The sequence below is a fragment of the Pangasianodon hypophthalmus genome, chromosome 23, assembly GCF_027358585.1.
Source record: "Pangasianodon hypophthalmus isolate fPanHyp1 chromosome 23, fPanHyp1.pri, whole genome shotgun sequence".
NCBI lineage: Eukaryota > Metazoa > Chordata > Actinopteri > Siluriformes > Pangasiidae > Pangasianodon > Pangasianodon hypophthalmus.
Window position 1 is genome coordinate 6,076,122 of NC_069732.1, and position 25,414 is coordinate 6,101,535.

Below are 25,414 nucleotides of genomic sequence, written 5' to 3' on the forward strand. Positions count from 1 at the left end.
CTTTCATTGATCATTTCTTTTTTCTGTATTTACACACATTCCTGCAGCAGACAGATGCACAACACAACAAAATGAGCACAACAGCGTGCAGATTCACCACAAATACATCAGTCGCTTTGTCCTTTTCTCTACAGCACTACAAACAGGGTTACCACCTTCTCTAATCGCCATGGCGATTTCAGCTGACAGTAAAACTCCAAATATATTTATTGTGTAGCAAGTGTGTGCTGTGCGTCTGTGATAAGTGAACTCCTGGACTGATGCAGAGACTGACAGCTCTAATATCCTCTCTCTCTCTCTCTCTCTCCCTCTCTCTCCCTCCCTATCTCACCCTCTCTTTCACTCTGTTTCTGCCACGCACACCACCTCACACTCTCTCCCTATCTCACCCTATCTTTCACTCTGTCTCTACCACTCTCACCACCTCTCTCTCTCACCCTATCTTTCACTCTGTCTCTACCACTCCCACCACCTCTCTCTCTCTCACCCTATCTTTCACTCTGTCTCTACCACTCTCACCACCTCTCTCTCTCTCTCTCTCTCTCTCTCACCCTATCTTTCACTCTGTCTCTACCACTCCCACCACCTCTCTCTCTCTCTCACCCTATCTTTCACTCTGTCTCTACCACTCCCACCACCTCTCTCTCTCTCACCCTATCTTTCACTCTGTCTCTACCACTCCCACCACCTCTCTCTCTCTCACCCTATCTTTCACTCTGTCTCTACCACTCCCACAACCTCTCTCTCTCTCACCCTATCTTTCACTCTGTCTCTACCACTCCCACCACCTCTCTCTCTCTCTCACACACACTATCTTTCACTCTGTCTCTACCACTCCCACCAGCTCTCTCTCTCTCTCTCTCTCTCACCCTATCTTTCACTCTGTCTCTACCACTCTCACCACCTCTCTCTCTCTCTCTCTCTCTCTCACCCTATCTTTCACTCTGTCTCTACCACTCTCACCACCTCTCTCTCTCACCCTATCTTTCACTCTGTCTCTACCACTCCCACCACCTCTCTCTCTCTCACCCTATCTTTCACTCTGTCTCTACCACTCCCACCACCTCTCTCTCTCACTCTCACACACTCTCACACACTATCTTTCACTCTGTCTCTACCACTCCCACCACCTCTCTCTCTCTCTCACACACTATCTTTCACTCTGTCTCTACCACTCTCACCACCTCTCTCTCTCTCACCCTATCTTTCACTCTGTCTCTACCACTCCCACCACCTCTCTCTTTCTTTCTCTCTCTCAATACCTCTCACCCTCTAGAATGAGAGAGACAGAGTGAAAGAGAGGGTGTCTCTTTCACTCTGTCTCTACCACTCCTATCACCTCTCTCTCTCTTTCTCTCAATACCTCTCACCCTCTCTTTCACTGTCTCTCCCACTCTCACTATCCTTCTCTCTCTCTCTCTCTCTCTATCTCTCGCTCCCTCTCTTTCACGCTGTCTCTACCACTCCCACCACCTCCCTCTCTCTCCCTCTCTCCCCCATACTCATTATATACCTCACTCGCTCCACTCTCCCATATACCTCTGTCTCTCTCTCCCTCTCTCTCTCCCCATACTCATTATATACCTCACTCACCTCTCTCCCCCTCTTTCTCTACCTCGCTCGCCCACCCTCTCACTCCCTACCTTTCTTCCTATATACCTCTTTCACCTTCTCTCCACTTCTTCTCACCCCACTCTGTATATACACACACCTCACTTGCCCCTCTCTGCTTATATACCTCCCTCTCTCCCCACCTCTTTCACCCCAGTCTCTCTCTCTACTCTTTATACACACCTCACCTGCCCATTCTCCCTACATACCTCTCTCATCCTCCCTCCTTAAATACATTTCTCACCCTCTCCCTCTCTCTCTCTCTCTCTCTCTATTTTTGAGCTTTTCAGTTCAGCTACCAGTAGCATGGCATGTTCTAACACTACCCACAGGACTGGAGTTTTCATGATACACACACATACACACACACGCACTCACATTCCCTACAATAAAATAAAAAGAATATATATTGAAAATACGCTTCTTGTACAGACGCACGATACAGCTAAATTCACCCAGTGACACACCCAGTAAATCTGCGAGTGTCATCATTAGAAAATGAAAATGAGAAAGAAACTGGTGGAATCACTCATCACACCTCTTTCAGCATGTTCAGGAAGGTGTAAATATCACTGAGGGTTCACAAACTGAGTGTGGAAATAAAACAGTCACGTCATACACAAGAAGGGGGGGGGGGGGGGGATGTGTGTCTGTATTTGTATGTGTGTGCACTGGGGTGAAAATCGTACAACTTATGACTGATCATTTTGCTTCTTTCTAGGAATAATCACTTGAAATAAATAAAATTACGTGCTGATATAATAAGACCTTTGAAACTTATTAGTAAAACTAGTATTTTTATACTCCAGAAATACTCTAGGATTAATCAGCTTATGTTTTATGATAATCTAATAATTAGATATTAGATAATACTACAAAAAGTTGACTTCATTCAAAATATTTATGAGTTAGCGTGGTTGTTAGTCCAGCTCTGAAAACAGAGTGGACAACAGGCTGATCTGAGACCAGTGAAGGACAGACAGCTCTGTCTGAGGATGACGTCACACACTGACCTACATCCAGCCGCGGTAAATCATTAGGCGACTGCAAACACACCGCATGGGCTTGTGTCCAGTACAAGGTCACACTTGGGAAAGCATCTCCTTAATCTAACATAATAATGTGAAAGTGTTTGTGTTCACACCTCACTGTGTGTCCATGTGTCCTTGTGTGTGTGTGTGTGTGTGTGTGTGTGTGTGTGTATTTTTCAAATATTATCAATATAACAAGGTGATTTTTGCTTTATCCTGTCAGTGAATTAGAAAAGTATATGATTGTGTGTTTTTTTCTCCCAGCTTTCCCTTCTTTCTTCTGTATGATTTTCTTTTCTCAGTTGGTTTTTTCAAAATCTGCAGAAACATTTACACATTCCTGAACAGGCTAAAAAAAAAAAGAGAGAGAGATGAGTCATTTCTCCTGTTTGTCATTTCCATTTCGCATGGATGTACTGTGAGTGTCATTATTTCTGCTTATAACCCGGTTTACACTTTCATGCATTTTTGAGTATCAAATGAGGAATGAGAATGGGGAAGAAATCTGGATAGGGATTATTGCCATAACAATGCAGATGTAAACGCTCCTAAAACAGATTTTAAGTGGATTTAAATACACTTTATATAGCCGGATGCTGTAAGAGTGTCAACACAACAATCAGGACCTCAAAATCAAATCCACCATACACTAATTATAGAACACACACATCTATGCATAAAATTGCTCTAATTGCTAATTAGTGATTTGTACAGACGCCACTCGTGATCTTAATATTATCTATCTATCTGTGTGAAGAATAAATGGCACTTCTTGCCAATATTTAGATCACTAAATACAGTGAGGGGGACAAAATGTGTTCGGACACTTTTGTTTTTTTGCTATTTTATTTTCTTCCAGTGCAGATATCCACTTCAAATCTGCACACAATGTTTTTTGACTTTGTACTTATAAAGATGAACAAAGACGCATTTGTTCATAAGCATTAAAAAAAGTATTCTGACACCCAAATTGACACCCAAATCAAGACATCTACATTAAGATATAATTAGGGTTTTGCTTTTAGTCGCACATGTCTGTGCTTCTTTTCTAGTGTTGTGTGGGATGTAGGAACGGAGATGATTGTATCGGAGATACTGTTCTCTGTGTAAATGCTGTTCCTGCTGCTTTCAGGTCGTCCTGCAGCTCTGTTCGCTTCTCTCTTCGCTTCCTTATCATTAGCCTGAGAGCATGTTGTGAAATCTTGTACGGTGCACCTGTCCGGGGACGATTAATTGTACTTCCATGAACTTTCCACCTGCATATTATCGAACCAGTTGTTCTGACAGGGATGTTTATGATCTATGACTCTGTAGCGTTTTCCATTGAAGTGTTGTTTAATAATGTTGTCCCTGAGAACTTTAGGAAGCTCCTTCACCTTAACATCCGGAATCACAAACATCCGCATGTAAAATGAAACACAACCATATGCATTCAAGCCATTCCAGCTGGATCTGTCCCACTGTTCACTTTATTGCCCAAATTTAGTGCCCAAATTGATCTATGCAGTGTTCCCTGTTCACTCTGTGTCGTAGTGTTTAATAAAGAGAGCTTGGGTACACATTTAGCAGATTTAACGGTCTAAGCAGCATTTTCTCCACCAAAGTCGACAATTATCCATGCGGCAAAACCTTTCCTATACAGCAACTAGGGGGGAAAAGGATCAACACAGGACACTGACTGTATTATGTAATATTATGAGCTGATTTGCATATTATATGCAGTGCAGCAATTAGATTTCAATCCAGTTAACCTGCAAGTGTAACTACACTGTGATAAAATCTTATCAGGACACAATCCAAATACAAGATGCAGGAAACAAAGAAATGTAAACAGGATCTCATAAAAAAAGTATTATTATTATTATTATTATTATCACTATAAACACTTGGTAGCTCAAAATAATCTAAAGTAAAAAAAAAAATCAAAGAACTTTATGTAGAATTAAAATGAAAATAATGAAGATAAATTAAAAATAAAAATACCAAAATATAGGAAGTACAAAGATTTTCTAATGCTTTTAAAAGCTTGACTTGGTGGTATTGAGTTTCACAGATTTGAAACGCAGTAACAAAAGGAGGCTTCAAATCTTTTATTTCTAGAGGATATTTCTAGAAGGCTGACATTAGCAGATCACAGGTCATGTGTTATGGGTTACAGATAGAAAGACATTTAGGGCAATACAATACAAAAAAAAAAAAAAATAGAAAATATTTTTAATATAGGGAAATTTATCGAGTATTTCGTATTATAGATTACAATAAACCAAATATATGATTATTAACCTGAAATATTTTTACTAATGTCAAGCTTAAAATAGTTTTGTTTCTATTAGCAGATCATTTTTCTCATTTTAAGCATTTAATTGTCTAAAAACAAAAAAGTGTCTAAAAACAGGCAGAATAATATTATATTTAATTAATAATTATTTAATACTAGATAAATAATACTAGATAATTTAATTTTTACTAGATAAATTTGCCCTTATTCAAGATATTTACACTTGCTAAGATGCAGTGTACAGAGGTACTAAGCTCTGTGTGTGTGTGTGTGTGTGTGTGTGTGTGTGTGTGTACTTACGGACTGACCACCCTGAACTGGACGTAGGGGACAAGCTGCATGAGCAGTCTGACTCCGTTCTGCCACTCCTCCTCCGAGCGAAACTCACAACCCTGCGCATCACACTCCTCGAACGAGAACTGGTAGTACGTGTTGGAGTCTTCGAACACCACTCGCTGGTCCACTACACAGCACAGGGGAAGTCAGAGACACCAGAATAAATACCGTGCACTGAAAATGACACGGATTTGGATATTTATTACACTCCTTGCTTGTCCCTATGCAAAAAATTTATATCTTAGCAGGTGAAAGTATCTTGAATATGACAAATTTATCTAATATTTTGTATTGAGATTATTGTGAAGGAAATAAAATATTGCTCAGCCTGTTTTTCTTATTCTGTTGTCAGATAATTTTGCTTCTTTCTACAAATAAATGCTTAACGTTAGAAAAAAGATCTGCCAATAGCACAAGATGAGTTCAAGCTTGGAATTAGTAAAAATGTCTAGATGTAGGTTTCATAATGTTACATTTGGTTCACTGTAATCTTATAATAGGAAATATTACATAAATTTGACTATATTCAAGACATTTTCACTTGCTGATGTCTTTTTTTTTTTTTTTTTTTGCAGTGAGGTTGTATGATACTGATGTACCATTCAGAGTGTTTTGTATCATAAAGTGTACGAAGCAGAATGCTTTTAAGAATGCCATTATCCAATAACAACCCCTTAAAAAAACCCTTGAAGAACCACTGAAGAACCTGTGAAGATGCTGAGCCCAAAACTCACACGTGATAGGCTGAAAACAGAATGTTGGTCTCTCTGTTGCTAACTCTACAGCCTGTGGCGTAGCGGCTCTGGAGCTGAGGAATGTCGCATTTAAGTGTGAAGATGGAAAAAATCCATCTTGGAGTGTTGACCAGAATCTGAAACAGCTGAAGAGCTCTGATGTAAGTGTTTGTATTCCCTCTCTTAAGATATATTCTCACTTTCACCTTGCTACGGTATTTTCTTTGACAACATAGAAAAAAAAGTCAGGCAACTATAGGAAGTCCTGGTGTGATTTAGGAGAGAGCCTGTAGCCATTTTTCACTGACAATCTGGAAATGTTCTTGAGTCGCAACTGAAAAAAATTGGTTTCAGCACCAAAATGCTGCTGATCTGGAAACCCCTAAGGCTTGGGGGTGGGGACAAGTAATTGTACTTGTACTAAATGTAACACAAGTTATGACTGGCATTAAAACAGACATAAATGGTATTGAGGGGTTTGAAAATGATGTTTGAAAATATTGCAAAATTTATATTGCGACAAGAAATCACTTCTCTGAGTAAAAACTGCTGCTTCTCCCATTTTTATTTATTTATTTTTTATTATTTTAATCGAGCCCCGTTTTTTCCACTGGAATACCAGTTTGAATTAAGTGAGCAGAGTACAGCGCATTACACAAGTTTAGCACATGGATCTGTTTGCATTATTAAAGTAATGTTTAATCAGATGATGCTAACACGTCACAGCTGGTTGGGCGTCATGAGCAGAGTCAATTGCCTGAGAGAAGAACATAATGGTATATAATGAGCTAGCACAGGGACTGCTGATTTAGCTCTGAACACAGTGTAATGATGAAGTTGGAATCAATAGGTCACTGAAAAAAGCCCAGTGGTGTGGAACACTCTGCAAAATTAAAAAGCCAGAAAGGTGATGAGGAAAGCTAACAAACAGGCGAGGAAACAGGTGAGGAGTAATTCTATAATTCTATAATTCATAAAAGGAAGACAGTCTGGATTCTCCATGATTTAAAGGAGCAGTAATGGAAGGTTGGGTTAACGCCAGCAACAAGAGCAGTGTTTTGAGAAACTCAACAGAGTGCAATTTCTATAAATTTTTTGCCATCGTGCTGTAGCAGATAAAGGAGCAACAGGCAGTTTTTTATTACTTGCTTGTATATATACAGCATGTAGAACATGATAAAAATTAGTGTATTATGTGGCTGAGAAATCCTGTTTGAAAAACTGTGTTACAGTTCAGAATACTCGTTTGTGTTTACATGGGTCTCCTGTCCTCCTGTCATTAAATAGATGCTCACCAACACCGCTTTACTCTGCCTTCATTTCAGTCTGTTCTGAAAGAAAAAATATGGCTGAAATCGGCAAGCACCCAGCACAGCCAAATAATTCTCATGTGAGCAAAAAAACATGTTGTGCTTTAAACACAGTAAAACCAGAATAAACATTGCCAGCACTTTTCCCATGATGGAGTAATTTTTATTGGTGCAGAGGATGAAACTCGACACAGAATTAGCAACAATGCTCCTGGACAGGTATATAAATGCAATCTGTATAAAACTTTGAATTTTGAACTGCCTGCTTTATGTAACAATTCAAGTATTTCTTTTAAATTACAGTGACAGTACAGCAAAGACCATTCTCATGAATCAATATGGGCCAAATTTTGCATGTTTATAGTGTTACAATTTGGCTTTCAAGTTTTGCTAACAATGCTAACTATGCTAAGACCGGCACTTAAAGCTCATAAAACTTCAGAACAAAATGAAACAGGAAACAGGACAGCGAAGGCACTCTTGACCATTCTCATAAATAAGAATGAGATACTTTCACATGTTTATATTGTTATAACTTGGCATTCAAGCACAGCATGGTCCTTGCTAAAGCTAACTCTAGGTAGCATGCTAACTCTAGTTGAACCACTGTAGTTTCTGGGGGTGGAACTTTGTGTACATGGGTGGGCTCGAGAAGTTAAAAAGTTATTCAAATCTTAGTCAACTCCACTCACCTCACTGTTAGAGACCTAATCTTGATAAATTTTACTTAATGCACTGTTAAATGCACCAGATTAATTAACTATTACTCATTTTTCTTATTGAATAACCTGCATTTCCATACATATGCTAAAACTCACCAGCTAGGTTTGCTAGCTAAACACTGATGTTACTCAAAAAATAATAACCTCGTGCTGTCATGCATGTAGTGTGTATTAAACACGTGTGTAGATGTAGCTATGACGGTTGCTATGCATCATCCCCATGACAACAGTTTCGCTTCAGGAAGGGCTACAAGCCAGACTAGCATTAAGGCTAACAGGTTGGCATTTAGCCAGCTTTAAGGTGAGTTACCTGAGTGCAGAATGCCGAGCTCCAGCAGCACCTGCCAAACCCGCGCTGCCATCATCCTGCACTGGACAAACACACACTGCTCCAGCAGCCACTGCACCAGCTCCACACCTACATAACTCCTCCTGCGGGTGAAAACACACACACACACACACGTCACTGTCTCACACACAGGAAGATGTACTGCTCCATCTGCCACTGCGTCAAATCATCAGTGGTATAGCTGAACATGTTTCTCCCACTTATACATACACACACACACACACACACACACACACACTGGTGATATTGTTAAATATCTATTGATATTGATATCTAACAATATCACCAGTGTGTGTGTGTGTGTGTGTGTGTGTGTGTGTACTATTGTCAACCAATAAAATACTATAGGAGGAAATGACATTTTATCTTATAAATCCAAATCTACGTTTCGTTTTCTCCTCCTGTAGTAAAACCTGAGGTACTTCGTCACCCGTCACCTCAACATCCCAGAGCTCAGAATGTAGCAAGCTGGCGTTTAGCTCGCTACATGGGAATGGGAACAGAAACAGGAAAAAAATGCATGAACCTGTTTCTCACCAGCTGGCGGCCTATAAAATGTAATTACACAAGCTATGGGACGTGTTCATTCAAAGTTTGGGGCTGTTAAATCTTGGTGGATTTGTAAATATAATAACTCCATTGACCTTTTATGAACATCACCATGGCACGATTGCTGCCAAAACATGCTATTTGACATTAAATAATATTGTTTTGGGCAGTATTTGTGTTATAGTGACGTACATAAAATGTATATATAACACACATACAGCACAGGTTATGATGTTAATTATCCCTGAGTAGCCATTTGGAACTGGAAAATACATCAAATGAAAACCTTTATTTTTTTTGCCCTTGTTTATTGCAAATAGTGCATCATTTTTCAACATAATCTCCATTTCGTTCAACGCAAGTGTTTCAGCGCTTAACGATGCTGATTCCTGTAGAAAAAATTCAATTCAATTTTAATTTATGTCGCACTTTTAAGCTCATTTGACTCACACTGGTGTTTCTGTGTTTCAGTTCAAACCTGTGATTAATTTTCTATAACAGTTCTGACAGTTTAATTTATAATGAATTTAGGACAAAGACCATTTTTGAAACAGCAAAGAAAATAGAAAATGTGATTTTTTTTTCCCCAAAAATATGCCACAGAGATTTAAAACATTAAAAATGTTCTTTTAAACATTCAGTGTTGGACAATTTTACACTGGAGATGTTTATATCCTGCTTAAGATGTATTTTTTTAATGTAACAAAACAGAGAAAAATAAATTACATAATATGCATCTTATACCACAGTGCAGTCAAATTTCAAATCTGATTGGTCAGAGGGTGATTCATTTTCTATAACAGCAGCTCTGACAGTCGTTCCAAATCACAGGTTTATATTAATGTGCTTGTTCTAATACCTTATTGTTTCTATAGTAACAACTTACACAGGGACGTGTATAGCGAACCCTCTGCATAATCTAAATCTAATAATACACAGATTAAAACCCAACAAACCTAAGAAAGCTTTTCAGTCAGGAGATGTTTATGTAACACTTATGGAAGGAGTCTCCAGTGTAAAACTGTTCTGGCAAAGTCTTCAGGATGGACGGCTTTTCAGTTTCAAAACTATGGCTATACTTTGTTATGGATATACTATACTATAAACTTGTTTCACGAATATTCCACAACATTAATCATACCAATAAATGGAAAAACATTATGACTAGCTACACCTCTGGTTTAAATAAACGTATTCTTGTGTGAAAAAGAAAAGACTGCTGAAAACACTGTTGTAAAGTTTCATTGAAAAATTCACCTTTTACTGTTTATGCAAATCAAACTCATTGTGTAGTGCTGCTGCTAATCTTCAGTGTCTGTTACAATGCAAAATGAAAGGCTTGTCAATATTTGATTACATCTACATGCAAATTTGATTCAATCCGCTGCCTGGTATTGTTATTAAATTATGAAAACACTTGCATGCCTGTGTTATATTTATGTAGCTGAAATATTGAGTAATTTACTACTAATTGATGTGCTCATGTGCATGACTGCATTGAGCCTCTGAGTAGCGCATTATTGTACAGCACAATCCATTGCAGATTTGTTTATTTGTCTTCCGTTGAAAAATGACTCATTTGTTTTATTCGATTTACGGCTGAACTGGTGCTACAGGATTTTATGTTCAGTTGCCGGAGTCACTACAGCTATACACGTCAAAGTCACTCGTACAGGGTGATCTGTTTTCACTACACAGCAACATGAACACGTCAAGACACACATCCGCTCACCTGATGATCCGTGCCAAGTGGATCTTGTCTTTGGCTGGATACGGGCCGTGGGACAGGAATGCGTTTCTCAGTGCGCGGCCTGCGCACGGAAAACTCTGAGAGCATGACTGCTAAAAAGAGAGAGCGAGAGAGAGAGAGAGAGGGAGAGAGAGCTTTTGTAAAATGTGTGTGTGTCTGTGTGTGTAAGTAAAAGAGAGAGGGTGATGTATGATGCAAAGCACACATTCATAAATGGGTCAAGGACAAACAGGGGTTTCAAAAGAGCTGAATTAATATAATATTCTTAAAAACATACCAAAGACAATGAACTTGTACTCTTATTGTGAGTTTTTTTTTAAAAAAACACTTAATATTAGCATTATAATGCTCTCTGTTGTTCTGTATGAAAATGTTGTTCCATAAACTTTCTTTATCCATTAATGTATAATAATTCTTCCCTTTAAACACCTTCATAAGACAACAGAAGAAGAAGAAGGTAAGAAAAGAATATCACATATATATTAATCATTTTCTGTAAAATGCAAAGGCTTTTATTCCAAAAAAATAAATAAATAAAAAGAAATCTCTCATCTTTAGCCAATAAAAATACTGAAATTAATTACAATAGACTTCATTTAGGTCAAAGACAATTTTAGAAAACAGCAAAGAAAATAGAAAATGTGATTTTTTTTCCTGAAAATATGCCACAGAGGTATAAACATTGAAATGTTTTGGTTTTTTTTTAAATATTTCATGTTGGATAATTTTACACTGTAGATGTTTATATCCTGCTTAAGATTTTTTAATGTAACAAACCAGAGAAAAATAATTACATAATATGCCTGATAATACAAATTATACCACAGTGCAGTCAAATTTCAAATCTGATTGGTCAGAGGGAGATTAATTTTCTACAACAGCAGCTCTGACAGTCGTTCTAGCTGCAGGGCAAATCACAGGTTTATATTAATATGCTTGTTCTAATACCATATGGTTTCTACCATATGGTTAAACACTTATGGAAGGAGTCTCCGGCGTCAGGATTTTGTAAAACAGTTCTGGCAAAGTCTTCAGGGTGGACGGCTTCTCAGTCTCTCAGTACCAAGTGGTACTTGTTTTGTCTTATTAATTTCAAAAGAGGCAGAAAAGACAGTTTGATGACCGTTTATAGGTGTTATAATGTAAGCTATAACAAACTTATTTCACAAATGTTCCACAACATTTAACATACCAATAAATGGATAAAAAGTATGACATGCCTTTCTTCATTAAATAGAAATTTGTAATGGTTAGCTAATTGCTGTGGCATAATAGCAATAAAACACTTCATGACGTACTCCAAAATATAAGGTATATTTTTCTTTATACCTTATATAATATGGTTCATTGGTAAAATGTAATATTCTGAAAAAAAAAAAATAAGCGATAGAGATTTATTTGCATTCTGATTAACTTAATTTGATTTTTAGAAGAAAAGAGAAAAGAAAGATTAGAGTGATATCATGTAATATCTATGCATATTTATGCAAATAGGACATGTTTCGTCTTTGACCTTTATACATCCACATATAAACCTGTGCAGGAAGTTTCACTCAGTCTTGATCTTTGTGTGTGTGTGTGTGTGTGTGTGTGTGTGTTTTTTTTCCCAGGAAGTTTGCTTCATATGCAAACTGTAATTCATACGACCCAGTGACATCAGCTGCAGCATTCGCACACACTGAGTGTTACATCATCCGTGACCCAGTGTCTATGTTCACGCTGATCATGTGATGTGTGTGATGAAGGGATGACTACACACAAATACGCATGACCGAGAAAAAAAGCAAAAGTGAAGAGTTATCACGGATTTGACCTAATAAACACGTGCTTATTTTGTTAATCAAATTGTTCAACCGTCAGTCATTTCCTCCTGATTCTCTGAGTTTGTTTCTGTCTCTCTGCCTCTCTCTCTGTCTGTCTCTCTGCCTGTGCCTTTCTCTCTGCCTCTCTGTCTGTCTGTCTCTGTCTGTCTGTCTCTGTCTGTCTGTCTCTGTCTGTCTGTCTCTCTGCCTGTGCTTTTCTCTCTGTCTCTGTCTCTCTGTGTCTCTGTCTCTCTGCCTCTCTCTCTGTCTGTGCCTTTCTCTCTGTGTCTCTGTGTGTCTCTGTGTCTCTGTGTGTCTCTGTGCCTGTGTCTGGTTGTCTCTCTCTGTGTCTCTCTCTGTGTCTCTCTCTGTGTCTCTCTCTGTGTCTCTCTCTGTGTCTCTCTCTGTGTCTCTGTCACTGTGGGTCTCGAACGCTCTCTATGTCTCTCTTTCTGTCTCTTTCTCTGTGTCTGTTTCTGGGGGACTCTCTTTGTCTCTCTCTCTATTTGTGTGCGTGTCTCTCTCTGTCTCTCTCTCTCTGTTTCATTGTGTCTCTCTCCAGCTCTTATGTATAACACAGTTTCTTATACAACATTCAAGAATAATGTAAAACTGTTAAAGCTTGTTATAATCAATGTATGGTATTTTTTTATTATTATATAGTATGGTATTATTATTATTATTGTGTGTTCATATTTTAGTTTGTTACTTACGTAATGCAGAATGTGCTACAAAATTACAGAATGGGTTCATAACTAATATAGACAGATATTTTGTAAGCTACACATTATACTGTAATGTTCACAAATAATTATTCTTTGGTATTTTGTCACTTAAAACAAATTTGTAAATGATTTCTTTACAGTTTTGGGGGTTTTGGATGACAAAGGATACATAGGAGTAGAGAGATGGGAATCAATCTCTCATGAGATGAAAAAACAAAGATGAAAGGATTGAAGGACATAAATGGGCAGGGATAAGGTGGCAAATGAGATCATGGGACATCAGTGCGACAGAAACAGAATTGTGCAGGAAAGTAAATTTCCAGGAACAGGGTTGGTGGGAAGTAACACACTACATTTACTCCATTACATTTACTTAAGTAACTATCTGAATAAACTATATTTGCAGAGCAGTATTATTAGTGGTAGTGCTCCATCTTGCTTTTATATAACCTTTATACAATTTTATCACATTAAACCATGTTCTTTCTTCATGCTTCTTCTCTCTTTTTCTCTCTCTCTTTCTTGTTAATTCATCTTCCTGGTCATATTGTGCACAATGAAACAGTATAAATCACTTAAGAGACCAAAATTCTTGTTTTTTTTTTTTTCATAACCATCCATCAGAATACAATGGCATTTGAATGTCCTTTAAACATCTTCTGATTTTTGACAGGTTTAACCTTTATATCGTCATTTTCCACTACACAATCAAATCCCAGTGGATAAACTCAAGATCTGCTCATAAATTATTTACAGAAAATTCTGTTTGAAAAAAATGGAAAATAAAATGCATTACGATTTCGATTCCATGTCTTCAACCCTTAAAATCTCAGCTTATTAGTCACTTAATTCATCTTAAAGCTTATTATTCAGTAAGTACGATGAATTATTCAGTAACTACAGTGAAGCTAATGGGAATGGCGTGTCATTACGAGTGTGAGGAATGTAAGTCAGGACCCGCTGACGGCTCCTGGGAGATTCAGAGATTTAATTTGATGGATTTTCTGCTTGTTTTGTTCACTAGAGATTCATTAGTTTAGTTTGTCAGTCACATTAAGTTCAACAGCAGCTCAGACGGATGAATTCATGGTGGAGACGGTGGGAGGAGACATATTTCCCCTCCAGACTGTCATGTTTATAACATTTAACATTGTTCGATTTTTATTATTTATCACTTTCTTTGTCATTTGTAACAGATTTATTACATGTTTCACATCTAATTTATTATTTTGCTCATTTTTGTTTTAGCAAGTTTACTTACATGTATTCTAACACTTTTGTTATAATCGGCTGCATCACTTTTCAGGGTTCTACAACAAGTTTAAATAGAGGTTGAATGAAGACATAATGGTATATAAGTAAGGAATAAAATATTTAGAGGTGTGCTGTTATAGGAAAATAATCAACAACTAGGTGTTGTGGCCCAACATGAGCCAGATTTAATGTATCAGCAGCTTCCTCTTACACAACGCAATTTGCAAACTATTTCATTTTTAAATAATTAAAGAATGGCGTTTTATAATTTTTATCCATTTTTAGTTACATTTAACGTTAAACTCTACTCTCACTTTCTCTTGAAATAAATAAGACAAAAGAAACTGGAGTGTAACAATATACTCCGGTCACGATTCAATTCGATTTGATTCGATTCTCAGAATATTTTGAACAAAATTTAAATGAAGAAAAATTATGACAGAAAATACTCCTTTTTTTCTGTATAATAAATTTCTGCACAATAAAACAATGCAAAAACAATGTGCATTTTGTCTGTATAAAACTAAACAGAGTAAAAATTGGTACGATCATTGGTTTAAGATTGTAAACAAAATGTACTACAGGGTCACCATATCTTAAAAATAAATAAATTTATAAATTCTCTCCAAAGATTTTATTGAATCAGCAGTGTCTGACCCAGGGAAAATGATCAACTGAAACATAATGAGGTGCGTAGCAGAAATAGAGTTCCAAACTCAGCTAAAATGCCCGATCTCTGTGGCCTGTTTCTCTGGCACCCTAGATCTCAGCGGCGTGGGGATGGTGTTGTTTGAAAGCTACTGAGGAGCTCTTTTTAAAGGTTATAACATGGTTTTGTAACCAATTACATAAAGTATAAGGTGTGTTGGTTATTGCATTCTGGACTTATCAGTCACATCACAAGTGCAGATAACTCCCTTCTCGGTACTGAGAATCTTGAAGGCTCACCACAAAAAAACGTCATCACGTGACCAGTGTGCTGTCTATACATATTAACTGTGTGGAATGCACAGATTGGGACCTCTGGTGCTCAAACAATGCAATTACATTACATGCATAATTAATAGAATTCTGATTTCACATATTTCCACAATGTAAATTGTCACTTTTTTGCATTACAATGCAAAAAACAGTGCTATTTCCCTTGTTACTGAGAAACCACAAAGCCCTCTCTCCTGATAAACATCTCCAGACTAATCAGAACTGAGAGCTATGATATAATCCAGAGTTTTGTCTTATTGACATTGAATGTTTTTTATCTTATTATCATCATTAAAACCACAGTTTGCTCTAAAAAGTTCTGTAAACCTGTGTAATGGGTAACACACTACTACTGTTGTCTTTTCACTAGATAATTTCTTGCTCTTATAAAAGGATCTATTTAGAAAACTGTTTTACTTCTATTGGAGTCATAATTTTGTTGCATAACAGTACTTTTATTTGCCTAAATGTTTTTGGCAGCTACTCAGCACGCAAACACTGATCTACTGTATCCGAAACAAGCCAAGCAAGCCGACAGCTAAACACACAGTATACAGAAAGATATACTGTGTTAGCTAATAAACACAGGGAAAGACTGTGACATGATTAATTATCTTATAGGGGAATTCCACCCAGTAGCTGAATCCTGGTTTTGGTCCAGCATTGCTTAAGAAATACTATAATCTCCTTTCATACTTGTTTTCTCTGATCAACCCCAATTTACAGTTATCTTAAAAACCCTTCAAGATATTTGATATTAAAATTTTCAAACATCCCACAAGGTCCCATATCTAGGTCAAACTGAGAGAGGAACTTCATCCTGTCTGTTACTAAACTTCAGGGCACTGAGTATACAAACACACAAACATGCACACACACACCTGACTCATGTGCTCAGTGTATTCATTCTACCTTAATATTATATTTGTGAATCACATATAAATACTCAAATGAATACTTTTAGCACTACACTTTTTTAGTCTTTAGTGCTCACATTGCCATTTAGCATTAAAATAGCATGAAAACATCCAAACAAATCCAAACATATCTACGTGGATACTAAGACCCAATCATATTTGGCTGAGGACTGTCTAGTCTCATTGGATATTCATATATTAATAAGTATAAGTAGAGTATAAATCATTAACTTCATAACATTTGCTACAAACTAAGTTTTCAAGATCATGACTCTGGTGGAAAGAAATTGTCCACTTTTTATTTTTATTTTGATTCACCACTTTCATTTTTAATGAAGCAAAATTTTAACACAATTCTGTAAACCACACAAGTAGTATAGAAGAGGTGTAGCCTACCTTGGATTTGCTGTGGACGCCAGCGCTGGGTCCGGGGACGGTGTCAGGTGACTGCTGCCAAGACACAATCAATAAAAACAAACAGAGTCATAATGCTATTTAAACAGTACAGTTCAGTTTCCACAGACTGATAATGTGATAATGGCCAAACCAAACAAGTGCTCTAAAACCACCTCCTATTCTTCTATACATACAGCGGAGAAAAACACAACAGTGCCCAATAATAAGCATGTAGAATTGAAGAGAATAATCCACATTCATTTGCAGAGGACAAATAACGGACAATATTGATAGTTGCTATACAAATATGAATAAGCATAAACACTGAATATTGTACCTGCATCAAGGAATATACAAATGCTACTCAGACTGAACAGATAATATCTTCTAAATGGGTACAAATACAGATACGAATAGGAGGTGTTTTTTAGAAAGCTTGCCAGAAAAGTTCATAGGATATATGGCTGAGACTCGAAGTTGGTTGTGCTTCGAGATGCAACAAATGAAATCATGTGAGAGGTAGGTTTTTACTTTCATGTGGACGCAAGCAGTCAGATATGAAGCTCGCAGGACAAAGAAAAATCCCATTTATTAACAAAAACGTGTTAGTAGCACTGTGTGATGCATTTACAACATCCTTAGTGACTGCCTGGACAGGGTGCTTTAAATTAGGCTACTAGTTGGTTTATATTTTGGGAAATAGAACCAACTAACTGTGTAAGTGGGATTACAAAAGCAGTCCTGCGTATATCTGCAGTAGAGACTGGAGCAATGAGGAACTGTCAGAGCCAGTATTCACAGACGGCGCTGGCATTTCTAGGGTTTTCCAGCATTCCCAGAGGCGCAGTGTGAGGGTTGATATTTAACTTTTTAAAAATTCCTGTTTAGGTCACACCCACTTCAGGTTTAAACCCGAATACAAGTATGAATATTTTGAGCACTAAACAGATACAGATTCGGATCAATTCAATTCAATTCAATTCAATTTTATTTGTATCCCTAATGAGCAAGCCAGTGGCGACGGTGGCAAGGAAAAACTCCCCGAGATGATATGAGGAAGAAACCTTGAGAGGAACCAGGCTCAAAAGGGAACCCGTCCTCATCTGGGTGCAACGGATAGTGCGATTATAAATAAATCCCTTCTATTGTGTACTATATGGACAAATAGTGCAATTGTGCAACCAATAAATTCATCACAGTTTTTGCAAGACGTCCGGCTGATTAAAATCTACCCACTGTTCACTGATGGAGTCCTGAGTACGAAGCTGCTTGTGGCAACTGCAGCTCCAAAGCCACTACAGCAATCGCAGTCCCAAGCCATTACAGTACAGCTCCCCATATGTGATCCCCAAGCCATCTCCACAGCCCCCAGGTGGCACCATCCCCAGATCAAATTGCATTACTTTGGTATTAGTACAGTATGCTCACAATGGTTAGTATGTTAAGGCTCCCGACAACACCCCCAACAAAACAAACAATAAACAAAAGTTATGTTGTTGCTCCTCTTTCGGCTGCTCCCATCAGGAGTCGCCATAGCGGATCATTGGTCCGCGTATATTTGCTTTGGCACAGTTTTTATCGCCGGATGCCCTTCCTGGCGCAACCGTCCACAATTTTTCCAGGCTTGGGACTGGCACTGAGAGTGCACCGTTGTACACAACCCCAGTGGCTGGGGTTGGTTCCCTGGCCGGGAGTCGAACCTGCGCCACAGGGGTGAGCGCGCTGTGGCCTAACCACTAGTCTTCCAGGGACCCTAATAAACAAAAGTTCTGTAAAAATTAATTAATTAGATTTCAGAAATATACAGTACTGTGCAAAAGTTTAATTTTTTTTACATAACTTTTGTTTATTATTCATTTATTTTTAACTTTTATGTTTATGTCTTCTGCATTACGGTGTCAGCAAAAAAAAAAAGCAGCAAATTTTAGGTTTCCAAACATTCATTTCCCATTGAAAATAAATATCACAAAGAAAGGTTTGAATGCAATTAAAGAAAGTAACATTTTAACTCTTTTTACCAGAGGCTGCCGGCGTTCAGCACTGAATTTTTTTGTGATATCACACTCCACAGTTGTGGTTAATGACTCAAACAAATAGACACTCAGGGCTTTAAGAATTTGCAGTTTTTCGTAAGTATTTCTTGTTTTACCTAGCCTACTAGGTTTAAATGTTATTTTATTGTGGCAGTTGTATACAGTGTTTTATCATCAACAAAGCTTTAGTTGTGCTGTCTATTTTATCTCTGTACCAATGTTACTGTGGAGAGGTGTGAATTGTTTGCCAGCAGGGGGCTCACACCCCTCCCCCTCTCCCATCGCCCTGCTCACCAGCAGCTAAACACAGAATCACAATCCTCTACACTCAGAAACCCAACAGTGTCCGGACTAATCTTATTACAGACTTTTGGCGATAAAATAATTAATTTGTTTATCCTGACTGAAAATATCAGATAAGATGATTTCCATTCTGCTGGTGGAATGGACAGCCAGTGCACTGTGAGAAGGTAAAAAAACATTGAAGGCTGTCTTGTATAGGAGCAAGAACCTGAAACAAGTGTGGCAGCCAAATTGTCCAGGGGAACTGTGGGCGATTCTCCACGATGCCTGGAAAAACTTACCAATTTCCTCATAAAACTGCACAAGTGTACCTCATAGAACTGACGCAGCTTTAAATGCAGTGTGGTCATACCAAAAATCGACTTTACTATAGTCGATACAGAATATGCTTTACAGAATTTCTTCACAAGATTTTCAAGCAGTACTGTATACTGTGTAGCACTTTTCCAAATGTTTTATGTTCCTCGTAGAAAACATGAAATGTTTCTACATGACCAGCATTTTCACGGTTGAACTGACTAAGGGAAACAAACAGTCTTTTAAAATCAGTATCACTCTTCTAGATCTTTCTAATGATCCATTGTTGATCCATTTCATTCATTCATGTCCTCACTGAAAGCTAGTAGATCGTTTGTTCCAATTTCTCTAAACATCCCACAGACTACTGCAGACGATTGCTGGATTAATGCTGGACTAACTGTCCCAGATGCTCAGCCAGGCAAGTGCACTTCATGATTCAGTTTTTTACACCTCCAGCCATGTGCATACAGTTTCAAATTTACTGTGTGCTTATCAAGAGTGAAACTGAGCTGTGGAAGGATCCTCTCACCATACTCTGGTGTAGTAGAAGATAGTTAGTGGTAATAAGTGGTAATAAGCAATATTGCCAAATCTTTTGGTTAAAAAAATTGTAAACCCTGATTACACCAAAGTGAGCATAAACCTATGACAGACATACCATAATAAACACAATGAAACCTGATCAAATGGAAAGAAATATGAGTGGAGTTGCAGAAATGTTTGTTAAGCATACTGTTTATTATTTATATCACAACACTGTTGAACTTTTGATTCTGGTTGGTCAGCTGGTGTTGACAGTAACTCTGGCCGCTTACATAGGGACTTGTACTGTAGATGCTCCACATAAACACAGTAAAAACATGTGGAACTGTTGGTATGGTGACGATTTCTATGTAGAGACATTTATTTTATATTTACATTTATAGACATTTTTGGAAGGAGTCTCCAGTATCAGTACGTTGTAACAGTCAGAAGTAACGCTGTAACTTTAGGTTTTCTGACACAGGAAAGTCTTCAGGACGGAAGACGTTGCATTTTGCAGTTTCTCATCTGGATTTTTCAAGTCTTATTACCATCAAGGGAGAAAAAAAAAAGCTGATGAGAGAGTGATCAGGGAATGGAACAGCTGCTATAATGAAAGTGATAAGAGAACCTAACTTGTTTCGCACATGTTCCACAGCATTAACTGTAACTATAAATGGATAAAAGGTAAATTTTAAAAAAATGGCAAATAAGAGGAATAAAACACTTCTGGTTGTACTGTTATGGGAAAATAATTAACTTTGGAGTGGTAACAGTAATTCCCCTTCATCCCACCATGTTGTTGATTATTTTCTAATAACAGCACAGGCCCAAGTGTTTTATTTCTTTCTTAATGTATAAGGTGTGAGGCAAACAGCTACATTGTCTGCTGATGAAGGAAGAAAAAATTCTGAGAATTTGTAAAAATCTGATGGGAAAGCGTGGGATTAAATTCAGACTATCCCGGTTCAAGGCTAAATCAGGTGCCCCTCTAAAACAAACTGTTGAAATACAAACACAGAAGCAGAAAGAGACAGAGAGAGAAACAGAGAGATCATATCAACAGAGCAACATCTCTTCTGGACTAGAGTCATCTCTGAGGACACGAAAGCATGTGTGGGCTTTGTTTTGGCTGCTGTGTAAAAGGTGTGTGTGTGTGTGTGTGTGTGTGTGTGTCAGCTCAGCTCTTTATTGATTTGCTGTGGGCAGAGGGCACAAAGCTTGGCAGCGAGAGCAGCAGACAGTGTTTGGGTTGAGGGGGAATTGAAGCACACAGGCTGGTTACTCAAGCACAAAGATATAGAACAGCAAAAGCATCAAATGGAGAGTCTTCACACGAAAGAGCGATCTTACAGGAAAACAGACAGGCTGGCGCACACACACGGCGCACATAATCAGCTTCCTCTCCGTCAAGGACTCATCCTCCTCTACCTTTCATCATCCCCCCCCTCTCTTTTTCTCTCCTCCAGTCCTGCGAATCATGACTAGCATTACCTTACACCTGGTTATTTTGCACATCTGGATTATATCTGGATTGTGTCCTGCCAGCATGTCAACTACATGCATTTAAACTCGTCATCAAACGTGTCTCCAGTTAATCGGTGCGGTGACCATGACTCATACAAAAGAACCCCTAATGTTTTTTGAGTTAGCTAGGGTATGTGGATGGATAATGTTTAGCCACTGCAACAGCAACTTCTTAAATTCCTTATTTAATATCTTTTTTAACACTAACCAAGTGAGCTAGCAATTTAGCTATTTATGTTTAGCTACTCTAGTATTAAGCTTTCAGTAATATCTAATACCAAACAGCTACATTTAATGCCTTATTTGTGGCACTATTAGTTAGCTAGCTATTTATATTTAGCTACCACACTCCAAAGACAACCTCTTACTGTAATGCTAGCTAGGATAATTAACAGCAGCTTATTTAATACTTTATTTTGTTTAACACTAACCAAGCTAGCTAGTGATTTAACTGTTTATACGTCAGTGTAACCAGAAATGTCTTATGCTCGCAATACCTAGCTAGCTATATTCAATAACTTATTTTATAGCTCTATTAGTTAGCTAGCTATATATATTTAGCTTACATACTCTAAAGACAACCCCAACTGTAATGCCAGGTAGGATGGTTAACAGCAGGTTATTTCATACCTTATTTTATTTAACACTAACCAAGCTAGTTATAATAAATAGCAATTTAGCTATTTATTTATAGCTACACCAGTATTAAACCTTCAGTATAACCTGAAATGTCTGACACCAACCAGATAGCTAGATGCAGCCTAAATACCTTATTTTGCAGCTCTATTAGTTAGCTAGCTGTTTATACTTAGCTAGCACACGCCAAAGACAGCCTGTCACTGTAACGCTAGCTTGCTAGTAAATAACATAGCTGGTTCTAATTAGAGGCTGTCACTAGGGTTTTAGCTAAATAAAATTAGCTAGCTATATTTAAAATCTTATTTTAAGGCTCTACTATTTAAACTACTATTTATATTTAGCGAATATTCTCCAGTGAGAGTCTCGCATTATAGCACCAGTTAGTTTTTTGAGGTTTTTTTTTAAAGGTATCTCAATTTACCTATGTTTAGCTTAGAGCTTTACAGTTTTCAATGCTTTTTTCAGTTAATTTGAATCTGTGATCCCATGTGACCTTCATGAAAGGAACATAGTTAATTATGTCCTTGATTTCGTTTAGTACTCCCACATGAACCCACTGCTTTTTTTTTCCTTCCACTGGCATTTAAACACTGACGCTTGCCTACAAACTGAAACCAGACTCTCCACCTACCTGAAGGCACTCATCCCCCACTCTACACTTTAGCCTACAGCACGGCACGATTTCACCCACCAGCACTGAAGATACAAGGAAGATGTGCATCAAGACTCTCCTTTGTACCTGCACCCTGTTTTATAGCTGTACGAACTTCTCTCTAGGAGAGTTTTAGCTCTATAATATTCTTAGACCAAGAATGTTTTGTACATTTTGTACATTTCTGTACATGTTCTCTAAGTTGCTCTGGGTAAGGATGTCTGCTAAATGCTTTAAATGTAAATGTAAATGTAAATGTAATGTAAATTTCAGCTTGTGGCACAGTATGTATGATGTGGTTTCCCCGGTTTTAAAGCAGTTGCCTGGCTACCTGTGAGGTGACCTGCAGTTGCACTGAAAACAATGACACTTCTTTCCCCTTCACCATTCTCACTCCATTTCTTCTACTGAAACTACGGCTATGCAATATCTTCACGTGCAAAGATTTTAGCCAATCCGTATAAACTCATTCCGATTGCAGACTCCAAATGAACTGTTTATACGTATCCTAAACTGTAGACAGTTTCAGTTTATACTGTATGTATGTTATACCGTATGTAATCCGATCTAGTTATGAACATGCAGGGAGCGAGGTTTAGTGTCAACGTTACCATGACAACAAGGAGCATGTGAAACCAGTCAACTCGTTAAGCTGCTTAATCGCACTGCTAAACATGTAACATGAACTATGTTTTCTTACTTGCCCAATTTATTGCACAAAGAGTGCATCGTAAAAAGCGTCTGAAAGTGAAAATAATCAGACAGAAAAGTTTACATGGCTATTATTCTTCTAATTAATGTATTATAAAAAGGATTATTCATCTCCTTCTATCTGATAGAAATGTCATTTAGTTTCGCCTCAGTCAGTTCAAGATATTCTGATTGCGGTGCATACATTTTAGTCAGATTACAAACAGATTATTAGGCTGCATATAACGCAGGTCATGTGTGTGTTGTAAATTGCATTTTAAGGAAAAGAGAGTGGACTTGAGTGGCTTGGGTTCAGAAAGGGACGGAGCTAAATTCTAGGCTGTAAAAATGTAAATAGAAGCCTGAAATGCAGAAACTAGCTGAATCCATTGAATGACAACATTGAAAATGACTGTTTTTCTAAGGTAAATTTGAAATGATATGATTTTTACAAGTCAAGACAGACTTTAAATATTGCAGACCACACCTTTAAAGGCATGATAGATACAATTACACTTACACTGTTACATTCACTGTTACATCACTGTTACATTACATTCAAGACGAACAAAATGACCAATTTGTTCTAGACAGAGCTATTGTTTGTATAGAAGACTGACATTTTAGCTGTTGCCCATAGCCAGCTGTAGTTGTAGCCTGGTTCTAAAACAGAGAAAGTGTCGCTGAGAGGAAAAAAGCAGCTGGGTATGTGAGAATCAAAGGTGTGAAAGAATCAGAAATATGAGAAATGAGAACGGAGTGTGAAAGAAAACCAGAGTCTGGGGTTTGAAAAAGCTTCCTTTTTGACACAAACCTAAAGGCACTGCATAGTGCACTTCGGGGAGACTAGGGAGTGTCGGATTCACACTGAGAGAAAAAACAGTAAGAGCAGGAGAGATACAAGAAAGGACAGGAAACAATGGAAGGTGAGCAAGAAGAGAGAAGAAGAAAAGGGGCACCCTGGTGCTGTTATCTATGTGCAGACATCAAAGCCTCTGTGAGGAGCGTGTTCCTGTGTGCAGCATGCAGAGTGCAGTGGGTGTGTGGGTCATTATCTGTGAGAAATGGATTACTCTCAGATTAGAGTGCTCAGTGAAGCTCAGCACTGGAGCTCCGAATGCTCACACACACACACAAACTCTGCTTGCAGCGACACGACTTGCGAATAAATCTGTCACGTCAGATGAGCGTGAGCATGAGCGAGATCGAGAAAATCAAACGGCAAACAAGTACAGGAAATCCGCTTGAGAAGTGCATCAACGACATCCACCTGGCTGTGAACGCAACAAACACTCCACTATACACACGGCATACACACACCAGGACACGGAGACACATACATGAAGATATCCAGCATACCAAAAATACCTGGAAAGGTTTCGAATAAAATGAAAGAACGACCAGCTCAGCTTTTTTATATATAATCTTCAATCCCTTAGATTCTCTGGTGTCGAATATGTCATGCTTTCAGCTTCATCTTCCTCTCACGTATTCCTCATGCTAGCGAATGAATGAAAGCTTGAGCACTGAGCGCTGATCTTTCAGCAGAAGGAGCCCCATGTTGCACGGCAGATTGCAAATGTCAGTATCGTAATATAAACCTCTTAATGCCTATAATCAGATCTCAATTATAGGTAACTTTATTTCAACTTCATTCCCTGTTTCCTTTACAGGAATCATATGTCTATTTTAAAACTCATTAGAAAATAAAACATTGAAGAATCTCCAATATCCAATTTGCTATAAATAAACATCTATGCCGACACTAACAGCCTAAAACTGATCTACTCTCCCGTCTCAATAAAACAGATTAATGGATCAAATGAAACCATTGTCCTTTCTAATGTCTAATTGCACAGAGCCTTCAAATCAAGTCAAATGAGACGGAACCTCAAAATTGCCCACTAATGGATGAAACTACAATTATGCAAGGCGGGGTTTTGAATATTAATGGTGAGGGTATGTAGGACTGTGTTTGGTACAGCTCGTCCATTTAAAAAGAC

At 37.9% G+C, this 25,414-nt stretch overlaps 1 protein-coding gene across 4 annotated transcripts in view; it reads right to left on the reverse strand.

Annotated features, from left to right (window-relative positions):
- The window catches only part of rapgef5a (Rap guanine nucleotide exchange factor (GEF) 5a), an 89,275-nt gene that overhangs the window by 57,913 nt on the left and 5,948 nt on the right, over positions 1 to 25,414 (reverse strand). Inside the window, exons 2-5 of one of the 4 annotated variants that reach the window (XM_026929812.3) lie at positions 16,746 to 16,796; positions 10,653 to 10,759; positions 8,333 to 8,454; positions 5,221 to 5,383 (exon numbers count right to left, since the gene is read on the reverse strand). In XM_026929812.3, the coding sequence (XP_026785613.1) occupies positions 5,221 to 5,383; positions 8,333 to 8,454; positions 10,653 to 10,759; positions 16,746 to 16,796 (443 nt within the window). Of the gene's footprint in view, positions 1 to 5,220; positions 5,384 to 8,332; positions 8,455 to 10,652; positions 10,763 to 16,745; positions 16,800 to 25,414 lie in introns of all 4 variants that reach the window. The other 3 variants (XM_026929811.3, XM_026929810.3, XM_026929809.3) reach the window with 3 other exon arrangements.